General features: G+C 46.7%; 1 protein-coding gene across 1 annotated transcript; it reads left to right on the top strand.

Annotated features, from left to right (window-relative positions):
- Positions 1-1,657: 1,657 nt before the first annotated feature.
- Positions 1,658-16,404, top strand: ARL2BP (ADP ribosylation factor like GTPase 2 binding protein). The gene is made up of 8 exons (XM_063312736.1): positions 1,658-1,731; positions 2,838-2,983; positions 4,516-4,567; positions 5,803-5,864; positions 7,158-7,264; positions 10,210-10,295; positions 11,771-11,867; positions 14,371-16,404. The coding sequence occupies exons 2-8, from the start codon at positions 2,965-2,967 to the stop codon at positions 14,467-14,469; spliced, it is 522 nt and encodes a 173-aa protein (XP_063168806.1). The 5' UTR covers positions 1,658-1,731; positions 2,838-2,964; the 3' UTR covers positions 14,470-16,404.
- The last annotated feature ends 834 nt before the right edge of the window (positions 16,405-17,238 follow it).

The raw sequence follows: 17,238 nt of genomic DNA, 5'->3' as shown, positions 1-17,238 counted from the left end.
GGGGTTAAAAACATGTGATGGGCCAGAGGCCGCTTGGTCTGTGGTGTTACAGGGTGCTGTGCTAGATGGGCAGATTAAAAGGTGGGGCAGCAAGTTCACGAATGCAAGAAATAAACGTGCCTTTTGCAGATAGCAGAAATTGAAACAAGATCTGAGCAAACCTGTATAAAAAAAAAAACCAGCACATCACTTCCAGCTGTTAATGAACAGTGCAAGCTAGTTAATGTACAAACTAAAATAGCTCCACAACAATTGCTTTCTGTCGGAAAGATTGCTCACCACAGAATATTTGCACAGGCATAGTTCTGCCCTGGGCAGTCACATTTGTCCTCCAAGTAAAGATTTGACAAGTAATGATACGATTAGCTACAGTGCCACTTCTCTCAACTACCTTCAGAATCTTTGATTGATTCACTCTGGTTTGGTTTCAGGCCTTTCTACTCAGTGTAGGACTCAGAGCTGCTTGCCATAGGTAAGAAAGATCAGCACAAGTTTCAAAGCCGGCTCTCATGATAAATCTTTTGCAGTATAGTTTAAATGTTGAATAAAATAGAGCAAGGTTTAAAGACATGAAGACGGGCGGTAGAAACCAGACGAAAGTGGAGGCAGTGTGCTGCCAGTAGCCGCCCAGGAGACAACTTGATTTGTTTCTTTACGTTGGATTCAGGCTGTAATAATGGGATGGCCTATCCCAAGATGCTGATGCATTTCATTAGCATGCAGTGGACCCAAAGTAAATGTGTAAATATTTACACATCATGCTAAGTATGAATGATACTTTTAAAGGTTTATTAAAAGGTCATGGAAACATTTCACTTAAGATTATAGAGAGAGCCGATTTTTGCCTCTTGCCTGTTACTAGCATGGCATGTGTTGATGGAACCTGGCACTCCAAAACTTGGTAGAATTTAAAAGTTAAAATTTCTGAAAATAGATGCTTCATGTTCTGGTGCTACGGAAATAAAAAAGTGCCAGGGATTGCCTCCATCCAAGCAAATGACATACTTCTCAGAGAGCATCCATAGCTCTTGGTGCTCTCTGGCCTTGGTGACTCGCAGAAGTTCCATTACCCAAGTAGGGAACATCATCAGCGCGCTGCTGTGGATGCTGTTCCCGAGTTGGGTAACGAAGCCTCGGCAAGCCCACCGAGCTCAGAGAGCGCCCAGCATTCCACAGCTCAACCCTGAGCTCCAGGTGCGCTCTTCTCTTGGGACTCTCCCTAATCCCTGACAATTGGCGATGCCCGCTAGGGATTAGGGGAGTTGTAGTCCTGTGCCTTACAGAGGCTGGGCTGACTTACAAAGGACATTCTCACTGACCCGGGGCTTCAGGGAGTTACAACCCATCTGGGGCGCACCAAACGGCCCAACTCGTGTCTTACAAAAACCACTGTCGCAGATATACATATGCACACGCCTTTCCCCTTGTACACACACACGTACGTACGTACGTACGTACATACGACACACCCTTCCCCTTGCAGTCAACCAGCGCCCGGCCCACTCCAACCGCCACGTGTTTGCCTGGCGAGAAGCCCCGCCCTCCCCGTCTCTGATTGGTTCATGCGCGGAGAACAGAGCAGCCCCGCCCCCTCCCATCCTCCCGATTGGCTCTCTGCTGAAGACTGCGTTACCGGAAGTGGCCGTTTCCCGGGCAACGGGAGGGGGAAGCAGCGGCCCTTTTAACGGACTCGATGGGGAAGCTGCGGCCTTCGCTTCTGCTTTGAGCCCGGTGAGCGGCGCGGCGCGGCGCGGGGAAGCGGGGAGAGGGCCTCCTGGGCCGCCTGTCGCGGCTGGAGGGGGGGGGAACCCTGGCCGTCCTGCCCACCATGGCCAAGGTGGACTGTGCTTGAAGCGGGAGGCTCCATCCCCCGCTTCAGGAGGGGCGTCCTTCGATGGAAGAACCGCTGGAGCCCCCCAGCGACGATTGACGGCATGCCTGTTCCACCAACGCCCCCCTTTGCCCCGGGAGCAGCCTGGCTTTTCAGCGAATTCGGTTTCAAGTGTCTGCGCGGCCTGAATGCTGCCCTTCCGTTTGTTCCGCTGACTTCAGTTTATTTAGCGGCATTTCGAAGCCGCCCCAGCCCCGAAGGACTAATTTAGCTTAATTTATATTTATTTAATCACGTAGCGGCATTTCGAAGCTGCCCCAGGCCTGGACCACTAACCTATTCGAGTTATTTCAATTTATTTACTTAGCAGCATTTCAAAGCTGCCCGAGGCCCGAAGAACTTGCTTATTGAATTTGTATATTTTTATTTTTTTATTTAGCAGCATTTCAAAGCCTCCCCAGGCCCAAAAGACTGGCTGATTTAACTAACTTTAACTTAATTTAATTTAGCAGCATTTCAAAACTGCCCTAAGCCTGAAGGACTCTGGGTTGGGCTTTACAGTGAATGCCTTTTCTGACATGTGTTTTATGCCTCTCCTCCTCTGCCGATAGAAGGCCCACGAATAGCATAAATGGGGATACAGGACTCCTGTTGGTCACTCTGGGTGCCCTCCAAATGGGTGGACTTCATTTCCCAGAATTCCCCATGCTCCCCTGGGAAGCGGCCCTGTGGGGCGCTCAGCCTAGTGGCACCCCCTCATTCACCTCTGGTTTCTAAAGGAGCAGAATGAACATCCTGAAAGATTAAGGTGAGAGGACCCAATCTGAGCTGCGTATATAGGGACGATTGCTGGACAGCAGCAGGGGACTTCCTTGCAGGGGTCATCTGGGGTTTGGTCACCCAGGTCTGGCCATCGTCCTACTTAAGGTCCCGCTTTGCTGGCTAGCAGTGGCTAGATTTCCGTGAATTTCTCATTGATTTTATATCAGCTTCCTCCCTCCTCTAGTGCCATCTGAATGTATTGGCCCACAGCTCCCCCACCCCCATTGGCTGTGCTGGCTGGGGCAGGCATGGCAGTTCTATCCCAACTCACCCGGAGGGCTCCAGATTGTGGGAAGCTATTTTAAAGGAAAATGGCAAGAGATCCTTCGGGTAAGTACAATGAAGTAACTCTCTAGCACAGTGTTTCTCAACCTTGGCAAGTTGAAGTTGTGTGGACTTCTAACTCCCAGAATTCCCCAGCCAGCCATGCTGGTTGGGGAATTCTGGGAGTTGAAGTCCACTTGCCTTAAAGTTGCTAAGGTTAAGAAACCCTGATATAATGTATCAAGATTTATAACAAGGGGGAAAATATATTAAGTAAGATCAGCGAAGCTGGCTGGGGAATTCTGGGAGTTGAAGTCCACACATCTTCAAGTTGCCAAGGTTAAGAAACACTGCTATAGCACAACGGTATCCTTGGTTCACACAGCAGCCAACCGCTAGTGTGAATTATACAAACGATGGGTTTTGATTGTCATGGATTTCCTGCCAAACACTTTTAAACTGTTGGCTGTAAGGGAGAATCACATACCATTGTATCAGCCTCTATTTTATCCACTGGCCTCCTATTTGTACTGTCCTAAATAGATGCGCTTTATGGATATTTGCAGCAGCACTATTTTTTGTTCCTAATGTTTTATTTAAATCTTGAACGCTGTTCTGTTTCTAGAAGATCTCTTTGGAAGGAAAATGTCTTACTACCCTGCATGCTGCACCCTCTTAAATAAAGTTAGTGAGGTTTGGATTCCATTTTATTAAGTGAGTGCAGTAAGCAGGGGTTCACTCTGTGAACTCATGGGAGGTGATAATGACAGCTACGTTATGTACACCCAAGTCTTGTATGTATGGAATCATTGAGGGTCTACAGCAGGGTTTCTCCGCCAGGGTCCCGTGGCACCCTCGGGTTCCGCGAGAGGCCACTAGGGGCTCCCTGGGAGATCACGATTTGTTTAAAAAATCATTTCAAATTCAGGCAACTTCACATTAAAGAGATAAGTTCCATTCTTTATTTTTAGTTTAAGAACACTGTTAATGCATATCTACAGGCCTACCCATGAAACGAATATGATAATTTTATAACCTGGATGGGCAGGGGTTCCCCGAGGCCTGAAAAATATTTCAAGGGTTCCACCAGGGTCAAAAGGGTGAGAAAGGCTGATCTACGGGCTTGGTGCAACTTGCTGCATAAATCTTGAATCCTGTTCCCTCTTCTGAAGGACTATATTTTAATTGTGTTTTTTGGTTTGGTTTATAGGGGTTTTCTCAAATTGTTTTCCTCTTCTGTACTGATTGTTAGCTGCCCAGAGTTAATAACTTAAGATGGGGCAACCGTAGACATTTTCTTGGGATCATCAAAGGCATTTCTTTTAGTTCCGTGCCGTTCTTTGATCAATGCCTTTGAATGGTGTGCTCCCCTCACTATTGGCTATTAAGAATCCTCCATGATGAACAGTTAAGATGAAAAGCTTCCTGATGAGAGAATGGCAAGCTGTTTTCTGTCAGAACGGGCATCCCCGACCGGCTATTGCAGAAAACCCAAACCCTGGCAGTTGAAGGCCCCTCGTATGGAGGGCATTCATTTTGGGGGTGGCCGGGACGTGAGAGTCAGTCAACGTACTAAAAAGTTTCCTTCATAAACACAGGTAACAAAGCAGCAATGGAGACTTTAGAAGAAGAAAACCTTGGTGTATCCATGTAAGTCTATCTCTACTTCTACAGGGCATGCAGTTTCACTGGAGATGTAAGGAAGCCAACAAATTCGAGGGGTTGGGAGTAGTGACTCGGCCTTGTGACCTTCTGTAGAGCCCCAGGGGGGCGGGATGGAAATTCTGTTTCTTTCTTTGTGTAGCTAAGGGTGTGAAAGGGAAGGTGGCACCTCCGGGAGCCCGAAACTGCCCTTTGGGGGATCAATCTCAAGCCACTGGGCTGGGGATACAGATGGGAACAGGTCCCACCAATTAAAAAAAAATTAAAGACCTCAGAATGGTGGGCCTAGAGGCCTCTGCTCCCGTTCCTACTCTGAATCTCAGGAAGAACATAAAAATGCTGCTGCTGGGCCATGTTGCATTTCAGTGGCAGTGACTCAGGAGGCCAGGGGCCACAAATGGGGTGCTCGGGGTTGGCCACCTTGACTTAACTGGTGAAAAGCAACTTCCTTCTAATTCCTTAAGCATGCAGAAAGGCATTAACTCTTGCAACAATAAACATGGTGCAGAGGAAAGGTTTAATGTGGGAGGAGGGTTTATGGATTAGAGTCTGGAGGGGCGCATTTCATGATCGGAAAGTTCCAACTTCGACCTGGTGCCTTCCAAGGTCAGAATGTTTTGCTCATGAAACTATTTGCACCCTTCTGTTAGAGCCCGTCTTTTCCACATCCTTGGCAGGGGTGAATACGTGAATCTGTGGGTCCCAACTGCAGTGTGATTCAAAAGCTATGAAATGTGATGGATTCAATGGGTTTGTGATACTTCTGTGCCCAGTTTAAGTGTAATCGAGATAAGAGCAACATCTGAAGTGGTGGTTCTGCAAGTTAGTCATGATGGCTTAACAGCCACCGTATTCATTGTGGCAAAGGCATTTGTAGGCTAGATCCTAAGTGCACTACATCTGAAAGGCTTATGCCATATTACTGGTTTTGCTGGTGGAACTGTTCCCATCAGTTATAATCAGTGAATAAATACTAATTTCTTACTACCTATGTTACTTTGATACTCCCCTTGGGGGAGAAATATCTAGATTCAAATTAATGCTGATTTCAGTATTAAAAGCCAGAATAGTGCCTTTTTTTCTCTTGCTGATCCTGCTGCTGATAATAGAACCCTGCATTAATTGATGTAATACTTAATAAAATCAGTCTAGGCTAGTTTTACACAATGTGCATTTCACTTTCCCTGGTTACTTAAACCTAAATTGCCCATCTCTTATTTCAGCTCATCACCTTCTGATGCTGAATTTGATGCTATTGTAGGATATTTGGAAGATATTGTAATGGGTGAGTTCTGCTTTAATGTTTAATACTGCCCCAAAAAGGCCTTCATCAGTACTCCAGCCTCGCAAGCAACAGGTTGTATCTGACTAATAGTCATAAAAAATATATTCACCTAATCTCACAGTCATGGATGTGGTCCAAGTCCAGTTCACCAGGAGAACAACAAGGAGGAGGAGGAGGAGGAGGTAGCCAAGTCAAACATCAGTGAGTTCTTTGTACCAAGGCATTATCATGCTTGAGTGATGTTGCTGCAGCGGATATGCCAAGCCAGGCTGTTTCCTACATACTTAGAAACCCTGCCCTCATCTGAGCATGACCAGCTCTGATTAGACCTGGCTTCTCTCAGAAGCTTGCTCTTGAGTAGTCCAGTTCAAGTTTCTGAGGGCAACTGAGCACTTCTGTGCCCCTCTCTGGGATCTTCTACCCTCAGCTAAGCGTGTTCTTGAGGACAGGAGGAGGGAGGCTTCTGGGTCTAGGCCATAGCCCGCTGGGTGGGGTATGGGACCTAAGGTCTAAAAGTACCACAGTACTTCTGCCCCTGGGATCAGAGGCATCCTCTGAATCCATCAGTTTTGCCAGAATGATGAGAGGATGCCCACAGAGATGTCTTCTTCTGGCCCTCATCTTCATCTGAGGAAGACACTTGAAGCAGAACCATGACTATTGCTAGTTAAACCTATTATTTCAAAGTTCATTGAAGATTTTATATCGAATGTCTTTAGTGTTGCTATTTTTAATATGTCTGCTAGACAGATTTGATCTGTGTTGTCTTGTAATTGCATAAATTATCTGGAACAGTGGTTTCCAACCACGTGCCATAGAACTCTGGGGTTCCATGAGAACTTGATGGGGTCCTGTGATAGATTTTTGGGCGAGCATTTGGAATGATCAGACAATCTGCTTAATGCCCATTTGCTCTAGAAATTTGCCTTTCCTGCATAAACCGCCATCATGATGAAGGGAACACTGTTGTACGCCTGTCTTACCCTCCGGGGAATAGCCGTTGTGCCCTTTCCTTATCCAATCCCGTTTCTCCAATAAAACTTCCAAAAGCCTTTTAGGAAACGCAGCCTTGCTTCTAAGAACTTCTGGCCCTGCAAGAGGCTTTTCTAGCTAGCAAGAAATGCAAGTGACATTTACATAGATGGTGCCCCTGCAAGCTGCAGCTGTGCTGTTGCCATGGCTGACCCAGAGCACAACGCGCCGGATTTCAAGCTGAGCGTAGCGGGCCCATGAATGGGGCTCCTGTTTTGCATTTAAATAGCCACACTGAATGCAGCTGTTTTGTGATTTCAGATGATGACTTCCAGCTAATACAAAGGAACTTCATGGATAAATACTACCAAGAGTTTGATGACACGGAGGAGAATAAACTAGTCTACACGCCTATCTTTAATGAATACGTAAGTGTGTGTCTCGGTGACGGTCTTCCTTGTCCATGCAGGTGAGGTTTTCTTTTCTAGCACAGGCAGAGGCCGAATTACCAGTTAGCTTGTTTATAACGATGCCAAAAGTTTGAGCTGGGCAAGAACGCGCAGGGTCTTCTGGCTTCACTCATAGGCAGAGGAACTTACGGCTTTGTAGAGCATCCGGGCAGCTCCGCAGTGGATAGGCAGGAGCGGCCACATCACCTGCCCGGTCACTTCACCCAGCATGGCCAGTGCTTGCAACGCCAACGCCAACGCCAGAGATTGCGCAGCCGAACGCCGGTGAACAACGCAAGCCAGCGTGAAGGAACTTCCTTCTGAGTACCTCCTCTGCATCTTGTTTAATTAGCCCAGTGCATTTCAGATATGCCATCGTTTCTTCAAGGGCTCCGAAATTCACACCAAGAATTGTAAGATGCACTTTTGCAAGTACAATTTTAAAAACACACCACAGTGTTGTCAGAGCACTATGAACTAATAAGGCGGGTCGACCTGTCTTGCCGTTTATTTCATCTCCAGTTCATGGTGCTTTGGCAACGTCTTCCCAGGCAGGAGATACAAGTAATTTACAATGCTAAATATGGAGGAATAGTTCGTTTTATGAAAAAGTCACGCGTGGCCAATCTCAAATCCTATTGACCAAATGCTTAGGGTTTCTAACCTGCAGAAATGTTTCTCCCTGCACAGCAAGGTAAGATTCTTTTTATCTTCTGCCAGATACACATTCGCTTTACTGTTCATTTCACACGCCTGGTGAGGCAGCAGCATCTAGCTGGTCTTATCTCAGAAAAGCTAAGCAAGGTTGCACGTGGGTGGTACTTGTTTGGGAGACTGCCAGGAGATCCCAGGACTGTGGACTTGCCCAGGAAATTGAAACAACATCCTGGGAAAAGTCAGTGGCAAACCAGACTTTCAGACTACTGCCAAGAGGACAGTCTGTATCAGTGTTTCTCAATCTTGGCAGCTTTCAGATGGGTGGACTTCAGCTCCCAGAATTCCCCAACCAGCCATGATGCGGCCCTGGTAAATTCCATTAAGACCATCTTGGACTTCATATTTTATATTTTACATTTTATATGTATTCATATTTATATTGTATAATGAATTTTTATTCTTTTATTTATTGTAAACTGCCCAGAGTCGTCATTGCACGAGATTGGGTGGTGGGTAAATTTAATAAATGAAATGAAATGAAATGAAAATAAAACATAGATTGTGGTTAGGTATCAAGGAGCTGAGCTGGACTTGAAGGAACTTAACTTTAATTTTGTGTTGCATAACCTACTTTCCATTCCTTTGGCACTTTGTACATCTACTCATGCTTTTTACAAATTGCATGTTTCTTAACTGCTGAGTCCTTGAAAATGAAAGCACCTCCAACATTGCAGCCTAATCAGGTAACACAGATAACTGTACCTTTCATAGCAAATTAAGCAGGCAGAGGGTTTGTTTTTGCCACAGACCCATTAAAGGTGCAGCTGAATCAGAAGCAGGCAGTCTGAATTATCCCTGGGTCATCTTCAGCTGCTGAACGGTAACCCGTCATTTCTTTAGTTGTGTCCTGAAGTCTGGTTCCTCACCTCGTTGTGTTTACAGAGTCTGTTTCAAACCTTTCAGGCCGGTCACTTTCTTAGGGTCAGGTGGAAACTCAGATGCAAATATTTTGGTTGGTAAACTGAGGAATTGCCAGGAACGTCCTGCTGTGTATCAGCCTCATGCAGTAGAGATGGCCCAGCTTGTTATCCTCAGAATGATTTGGGACTCATCTCAGAATTCCCAGCTGGCCCAGCAGTTGAAGGAGGCCGATAATACGTAGATACCCAATAGAAACTCCGACGATGTCAGCAGTGTCCTGCTGTTTTTCTACAGATTACGCAAATTACAGAATTGGCTGCTTGTGCTTCACGGCGCTCGTGATGTCTCTCTTCCCCACTCCACCCTAAGATACGCTCACCTTACCCCAAGCACTGGGACTCCCAAGAGGTGGGATTTCCCTTCCGTCTTTTTCGGATAGAAACAGTTGCAACGCTGCAGCTCAGGTAGTCACAGGTGCACCTTGGTCGCCCAAATGACATCACTACTTCGAGAGCGCTGCTGGCCCCCAATTTTGTTTTGTTTTAGATATTACATCCGACTTTATTATTTTTATAAATAACTCACGGCGGCAAACATACCTTATTTATTTATTTATTTGTTCGTTCGTTCAATTTCTATAGCCACCCATCTCAACCAGTGACTCTGGGCGGCTTACAACAATAAAATATAATACTACTTTCTCCACCTATTTTCCCCACAACAACCTTGTGAGGTGGGCTGGGCTGAGAGAGAGGGGCTGGCCTAAGGTCGCCCAGCCGGCTTGTGGGACTAGAACTCAGTCTCCTGGTTTCTTGCCTGGTGCCTTCACCACTAGACCAAGCTGGGTTTGTCTTCTGAGTGCGATTCAAGGTGCTGATAGTCATTGTAAGGTCCTGTATGGCTAAGGATCTGGTATCTTTGGGGCCAGCTATTCCCAGTTGAATCTGCCCACCCAGTAGGATCCCTGTGTTCTTTCTGCCGGGGAATGCCACCCACAGGGATCACAGAGGTGAGCGGTCTCGGTCAGTGCTCCCTTCTGAGGAGCAGCGTCCCCCGAGATTCAGATGGCCCCAGTCCCAATGGAACTGGGAAAGCCACAAAAACACAGCTCTCCCAGCGGGTTTAGCGGCTGAGATGGCATCACGTCCCCCCTCGTGGTGGCTGCTTGTTTAACGTCATTTATGTTCACCAGAGTGCAAATGTAGGCACCGTTTCTATAGTGTCTGTTGTTTTACTTGTTGTTCTTCTAGCCTGGTTGACAGATGTCAGGTATGCCTGCCCCTCACAGCTGGAACAGCACATAAACACAGGAAGTAAATAAATAAATGCAGCATTTCTCATTTTAGATCTGCTTAGTTGAAAAATACATTGAAGAAAAACTCCTGGACAGGATTCCTGGTTTCAGCATGTCTGCCTTCACCTTGTCTTTACAGTAAGTTGGGTTTCTGTCCGGTCTTGGTGTTTCTGGCTGGTTGTTTTTCTCTGTTCGAAGTTGCCTTGAGACCATGAGAGGGGTGCTGTGATGCTGGGAGAGCTTTCTTCCTGTGTAGCTCTTCCTCTCCCCTTTTGAATCTCCTACCGGCGGGATTGCTGGCATTGGGCTTAATGGCACATGGCCTCAGGAGTGTCTTTGAGGGGCACCACCACGTATACATTTTTTCCCCCATGTGGGTGCCCAGTAAAATAATAGCAGGGCAAGCTCTGGCCATCCATTACAGACACATGGACAGACAAATGGATTATTAGAATCTCTTGTCTTTTTTTCCCCTAGAACTTCATACTGTAGTTACCTTCCAGATCTAATAGCAAAATAATGGTAGAGGCTTTTGGAGAGAAGAAGCTGCGAGCCTGCGGGTGGGGAGAATTTGCAGGGGCTAAAGGCACGCAATTCATCTCTTAAGACACTCTCCAGACCCTAAAAGGGTGGCGTCTGGCGGCAGGATAGTTGCCCAATCCTTCCCTTTAAGTAAGGGGTTGGTGACCGTACGGACTTAGGGTTGGCCTGCACAAGTAAGTCCATCTCCGTGCCAGAGCGTCAGAGAGTCTCACATGAGCAGAGCTGCATTAAGGGATCAACAAAAGCAGTAATTTCTTATTCACAACTCAGGATTACTTGGCACTGAATGCAGCAACGATAGAACAATTTGTGCCAGAATCCGTAAGCAGGAATTCCATTTTGTGTTGAGATTTCAAATTAGGCAATTTGCCTATGGACTTGGTATTACATTAAGATTCCTGCCCTCCCTTGGAGAAAGAGAAATGTAAAGAAAATTGGCAGCCATTCCTCTTGCTTATGGTTGTTTGTTGTTCCTTTTTAGATTAGACCAAAGCTAATGTCAGCATTTTAATTTTGATTTATGAAATTCCTTCTGTCTGCCTTAATTTTTCTTTTTTGTGGGTGTGGCCTTTTTTCTTATTGTGTCGATTTATCTAGTTCTTCAGGGACTGTTGGAAATATTCTAAGTAACCCTGTCGTTTTCTGCACAATCACTTTTATGTGCAGGATTACAGGTAGTCGTTGCTTAACAACTGTCCTGTTTAGCAACTGTTCAAAGTTACGGTGGTGCTGAAAAAGTAACTTTATAACCAGTCCTCGTACTTACGACAATCACCACGTCCCCAGGTCACGTGATTACCATTTGCGTGCTTTGCGGCCATTTTCTGACAAGCAGAGTCAGTGGAGAAGCTAGCAGTGAAATCACAAGTCGCCATAAGGTTATCTCGCTTAACAACCGTGGCACTTAGCAACAGAATTGCCAGTTCCAATTGTAGTTGTTAAGCAAGGACTACCTGTAGTTTTTTCTCTTCACTTCTCCGTGACAGATTTTGTAATCCCTCTCCTTCACATCCTTCAAAATCTCAAATACATTTCCACGTTAATGACAGATCCGAATCCCTCACTTGCAGGCAGCACAAGGATGAAATAGCCGGAGACATTTTCGATATGCTGCTCACATTTACTGACTTTCTGGCATTTAAAGAGATGTTCCTGGATTATAGAGCTGTAAGTATTTCAAAACTGGGCTGGGGATGAGCACTGAACATCAGTTTGCTAGTCCCTCTGAGCTGGGGACATTTTTTCCCACTAACTGTGGTTCTCCAGGATTGTGGGAAGAGGCTTTTTGCCAGCCCTTTTTACTGGAAATGTCAGAGATCAAGCCAGACCCTCCTGCGTATGAACGTCACATGCTGTACTATGGAGTTCCTTCCTTGTTTTGCATTTGGGGAGGGAGAAGTGGGACCCCAATCTGAGTCAAGGGAAGTACAGGTAGTCTTTGCTTACCGACTGCCTAGGTCAGTGACCATTGAAAGTTACAACAGTGCCGAAAAAATAACTTTACAACCAGTGCCCGTGTTTACAACCTCCGCAGCATTCCTCAGTCACGTGATAGCCATTACAGTCTGTATGCGTTGTTCTGTGCATGAGCTGTTGTTTTTCTCCCCCCGCCCACTTGAAGAGCAGAGAGATTGGAGAGGAAGGGATTGCAAGAGAGTAAGCAGGCACACCATGGGGAATACACCAGGCTGTTTGCGTAGCACGCTCGAGGCTGCCAGTGCATTGCTTTTGATGCGTATCCCTCATTGTGTGCCTTGCTCTGGCAAGGCGGGGGTGGGGGGGAAACATGTCAGACTCAAGGGAGATTGCCTACAGAAATCGCTTGGTCCCCCACCCCACCCCCCGGAACAGAGAGTTTGGAGAGGAAGGGATTGCAAGAGAGTAAGCAGGCACACCATGGGGAATACACCGGGCTGTTCGTATAGCGCACTTGGGGCTGCTGGCACCACTGCATCGCTTTCGATGTGTTTTCCCCATGGTGTGCCTGCTTCTTCTTTTATAATCCCTTCTCTCCAATGAATGTAAACACAAACATTAATTCCCCTCTTGCTAATTATCCTAGCCCCAGGGCGAGCATTCCAAAGGGTGGGGGAGTGGGGGCAAAGGAAAGCACAGTTGTGGTCATGTGATTTTCCACTTAGCGAACGCTTCAGTTAACAGCAGAGCTGCCAGTCCCAATTGTGGTCACTCAACGAGGACTGACTGCCACACACAGGCTGGTGTACGCATGATACTTTTCCTCCATGGAAATAACGCTGCGTTCGGGTTCATCCAGCACAGAACCTGGACTACGCCCCAACAAATAAAACATGGGGTGGCTTGGCTCAGACAGCAGGCTGCGGCACTTGCTAGTTTCTGAGAACGTACTGAAGCTCAGAGTCCCCAACCCATTTTAGCTAGTCCAGCATGAAAAGTCTGGCAAAGCTCCCTAGACAATGAAAATGTTCTCAGGCCATCAGGACTCAGGTTGACTGTGAATGCTTTTGATCTGATAATATTTTCAGCACCTGCATCATTCTTTTAAGATCCGGGCCCGTTACTCAGGCAACTTTTATTCAGAGAAATGGAAGCCGGAGCTTCCAATTAAGATAAAGATGGCTTGACCGTGGTTTGTAGAATTAATTGCCATTGGCTGAATATGCACAGCATATTGCAAATCCTGCCTTCACCCAACAAATAAGCCAGAACAAACAAAACCTCGTTATGACTTAGTGCACAGTGCAAATCCGGTGTGTGTATATATTTCACAGTCCCATTGATAAAATGGACACACGCAGATTTAAAATGAATGAGGATTGTAAGGCTGGACTTCATAATTTTTTGTCTGGATTAGGAAGACCTGAAATGGCCAAGAGGCCTCAGTTTCAGAAAGCTGATTCGCTGCATCCAGAAATAATCAAGGAAAGATCATGCCTAGCAATACTACAGTCCCCCCCCCACCCCGCCCTGACTCTACTTTCCCCAAGACTAGTGGGAGATTTTTAAAACGAGAAGGTAATATTATGCCCCCAGTTGGCTGTGGAAGCCTGGCTGGTGAGCATGGAAGTTTTTCAAAATACCTGCGATTGCCTGTCCTCTCCATCTAGTTACGTTGGCCTGGGTCAGGTTTACAGGCAGCCAGGTGCTCGGTACGTCTTTGCAGGGAAATACAATGACTTCAATTCAAGGGATTTACTTCCAAATAGACTTGGGAGCTCTAATGTGTAATTCTTTCTGGGGGACGCACAAGATTTGGCATCAGTCCCAAAGGCAGGGAAAGCATCATTGTGGGGTATGCATAAGCATGTATCTGCCATGTATCTTCCCAGGGTTTGTCAGCCATTAGAGTGGCAGGGAAGGACATGGGTCATAGAGATTAGCAGTGAGATACGACACATTTGTCTCAGAAAAAGAGCAGGTGACTGTGCAAGGGACCAGGGCTTGCCCAGTGATCCCTTAGGATCCTCTCTGATCCCCTTCAGTTTTCTCCTCAGCAGTGGCCCACCACTAAAATCCTTCTTTTGTTAAATGTTCTGAGGTTTCACAGGAGGTGTTAGGTGGCAGTGGAATGCCTTGGCCAGAGCTCTGCAGAAAATAAAAGCCCAGGGTTGTGAGTAGCTTTCCTTTTTGATCTGCCAGTCCCTTCTTTAGAAATGCCACAGAACTGAAATGTTCTTGTGTCTCCGTCTAGGAGAAAGAAGGACGAGGCCTGGACCTCAGTGCTGGATTGGTGGTGACGCCTTTAAGCAAGCCCTCCAGGTCGCCCCCCCAGAACAGCCTGTGGCATTAGTTTTAGGCTCCCGAAGAGGGCCGTCTTCCCTTGGGACGTTCCAGACATGGAGGAGAGGAACGAGGCACCTCGGCAGGCTTGACCTTCTCTTCAGCTCCGGCATGAATTGTTCCCACACCCACCCATCCATCCGAGCACTGGGACTGTTGCTCTTTCCGCCCCGCTGGATTTTACATTGTGGAGATCAATAAGTGCAGTTGTTTCTTTGAGGACATCCGGGCCTCTTTCCTCTGTGGGACAACAGTCACGGAAGACTAGTGTTGGGTGTGATGGGTCCAACTGTACAGACCGACACACCCCCCCCCCGAGTTTCAGAACCACAGGACTTGTGGCAAATTGTCTTTGTGTGGCTGTGAATGAAACACTTCGAATTTGGGTGCTTATATCTGTGTTTGATGCAAGTATAATGAAAATGGTAGTGTTCTCTACTGATTGTGAACTCGGGCCCTTCTCCAGCCAACAAACTTTAACTGTTTCTCTTCACTTGAGGGCTTTCACCTGAATTATCAAAGAGGCCATGATATTTTTGAAATCTACATTTCATCTCCTCTGGGAAACATACCATGCAGTGTCCACACTGTTATCTGTAGCTTGTAATATAAGGATACAGCCCTGCCCTACAATGAATCTAGCTGTTAGGACCTCCCACAAGGTCTTTGGGAGTCCCTTCCTAGTTTCTTCAGTGAAATTCTCATTCACAAACTCTTGCTTCCCTCCCTGTTCAGCCAAATCGGCTGATCAAGTGCCAGTGATGCAAATTGCCCACTCACAGCTCCTTGTCTGAGTTCTCTGTGACCCCAGCATGTGTCTGTGCTTCTCCTGCTGGGATGAGCGGAGCAGTTGAGTCGTGCCATGCAGAAGGACCAGCCACAATCCATAGGCAGCTGTTCTTTACTCTCTCACTGGGCAGGAACGTGAAGATACCCACCTGCTGCTCCTTGATGGGGCTGTTCTCCCGGAAGGCATTTCCGGAGTGCCCCTTGTTTGGTACAGAACCAGGAACCCCTTGCAAGACCATGTTTTAAAAGACTGGAGAGAGTAAAGAGAACAACCTGGTGTTTCTAAATAAGCAGTTACAATATTCATAGTTGCTGCAGTGTTTTTCTTGTGAGTTTCTTTGCTGTAACGTTCTCAGACCGGAAGTTGGTCACCAGTGGCATTTTCGAGATCTTTATCCAGAAGCATGTTCTACTTGGTGAGGGATATTTATTCTAATTGTTCAGCCAACAGTATTCATCCTTATGGGTTCCTGCCTGTGAAAGCTCACAATGTGAAGGTTCTGGGCATTACTGAGATTGAATTGCGCAAGTAATGCATTATCAAACAGGCCTAGTGAAGCATGCTGGAAATATTAACAGTATTTACCCTGGCACTGTTTGCTTTTTCAAAAGCCCAGTCTCTCCTTCAGTACAATCAGTACTTAGATAACAAGGATTGGTGTGCAGGATCATATCCAGAATTTCTCCCCCCCCCCTTTTTTTCTTCTATTTTGCCATAATTGCCAATTTAATTGTGAAGGCACTGTATTTCAGCATCCGAGGGGGCAGAGCTGCTTTGAGAAGTGGAACGGGGGGGGGGATTTATTTCCCCTAACACCCAGGTGCCTTTCAAATGTGTTAAATGACCATCTTGTGGGCTGGGAAAAGGATGAGTTGTAGGCCAACATAGCCAGGGGCACCAGGTCAGAAAGGCCAAGTTAAGTTTGCTGGATTCATGTCACTATAGGCTAAGTGTGTTTTTAGAAAATACTCCCTGTGTTTGAACAAGCTTGAGAAGTCCTTGGAGCACTGCGTAGAAAACGTTACGGATGTGGCATCTAGCAAACGCCTGCCTTCACGAGTCTCGCGGCAGCACCCGTAGTGGTATGGGAGCTCTTGTCTTGTGCTTCAGCTTGCTTCACCCTAACAATAAAATCTGCTTGCCTGATAAAAGAAATCCCGTGGAACGTGGCAAATAAATTATTCCGCCGGGTTAAAGATGGTCCTCTCTGGATGTGCGGATAGAAAATGGCGCGCGTGTGTTTAAAGAAGCTTTCCAAGTAAGTCATTCAGTGGCTTTTGCCATTTGACTCGCCCTTCCCCAAACTCCTGACTTGGCAGATTCGGCATCTGTCTGTCTGTCTGTCTGTCCTTTCACTCTGCTCTACCACTTTGATTCCGAAGGAGCTGCTCTGAGTCTCGTCTCCTGCCAGCTGCTTCCACTGTCTCAAGTGAAGAAAGAGAAGTCTCCCTTGCTGCTGGAAGAGCAAAGCAGGGCTCCGAAAGGCGCCACAACCCTGTTCACCCCCATCTTGTCTGTCTCTTCCACGGCAGATGGTAGAGGCGGCTGCTGATGCTCCCCTCGGACCATTAGGCGGAACTAACGGAAGCCCAGCAAGAGTGCAGGATCCTAATTCGCCTCTCCAATTTTTTAAAAGCACCCTCCAGCCACCCAAAGGATACCACTCCTGGTCCAGCCAGTGCCTGGAGGAAAAAGCATTTGGCACCCAGATCTAAGATTCTTGATTTCCATCAGGAGAGAATGACAAAACGTAGTAAATAACTTTAACAGATGTCCTGGTCTGCTTGAAACTCATTAACTCTTAGTGACTGAGCTTCTGTTCTACCTTCTGGAATTTTACTGGGCCCTTGCTGCCCTCCCTTTTCATTTTTGCAGGTTGAAGGGCTGAAAAGGTGGTGTTGTCTTCTGACTAGCCATGGAAGGAAAGCACAACTTCGACTCTTACATTTCACACCCCTTGCAAGTCGTGCAGGGTACAACTTACGCACT

This window comes from Candoia aspera, chromosome 11 (genome assembly GCF_035149785.1).
Source record: "Candoia aspera isolate rCanAsp1 chromosome 11, rCanAsp1.hap2, whole genome shotgun sequence".
NCBI classification, from domain to species: domain Eukaryota; kingdom Metazoa; phylum Chordata; class Lepidosauria; order Squamata; family Boidae; genus Candoia; species Candoia aspera.
This window is presented reverse-complemented; position numbering and strand designations above follow the sequence as displayed.

Excerpts from the sequence above, each read along its gene's own strand:
- ARL2BP (XM_063312736.1), top strand. Across the intron at positions 4,568-5,802 it reads GAAAACCTTGGTGTATCCAT|CTCATCACCTTCTGATGCTG; the intron begins GTAAGTCTATCT and ends CTCTTATTTCAG. Across the intron at positions 10,296-11,770 it reads GCCTTCACCTTGTCTTTACA|GCAGCACAAGGATGAAATAG; the intron begins GTAAGTTGGGTT and ends CCTCACTTGCAG.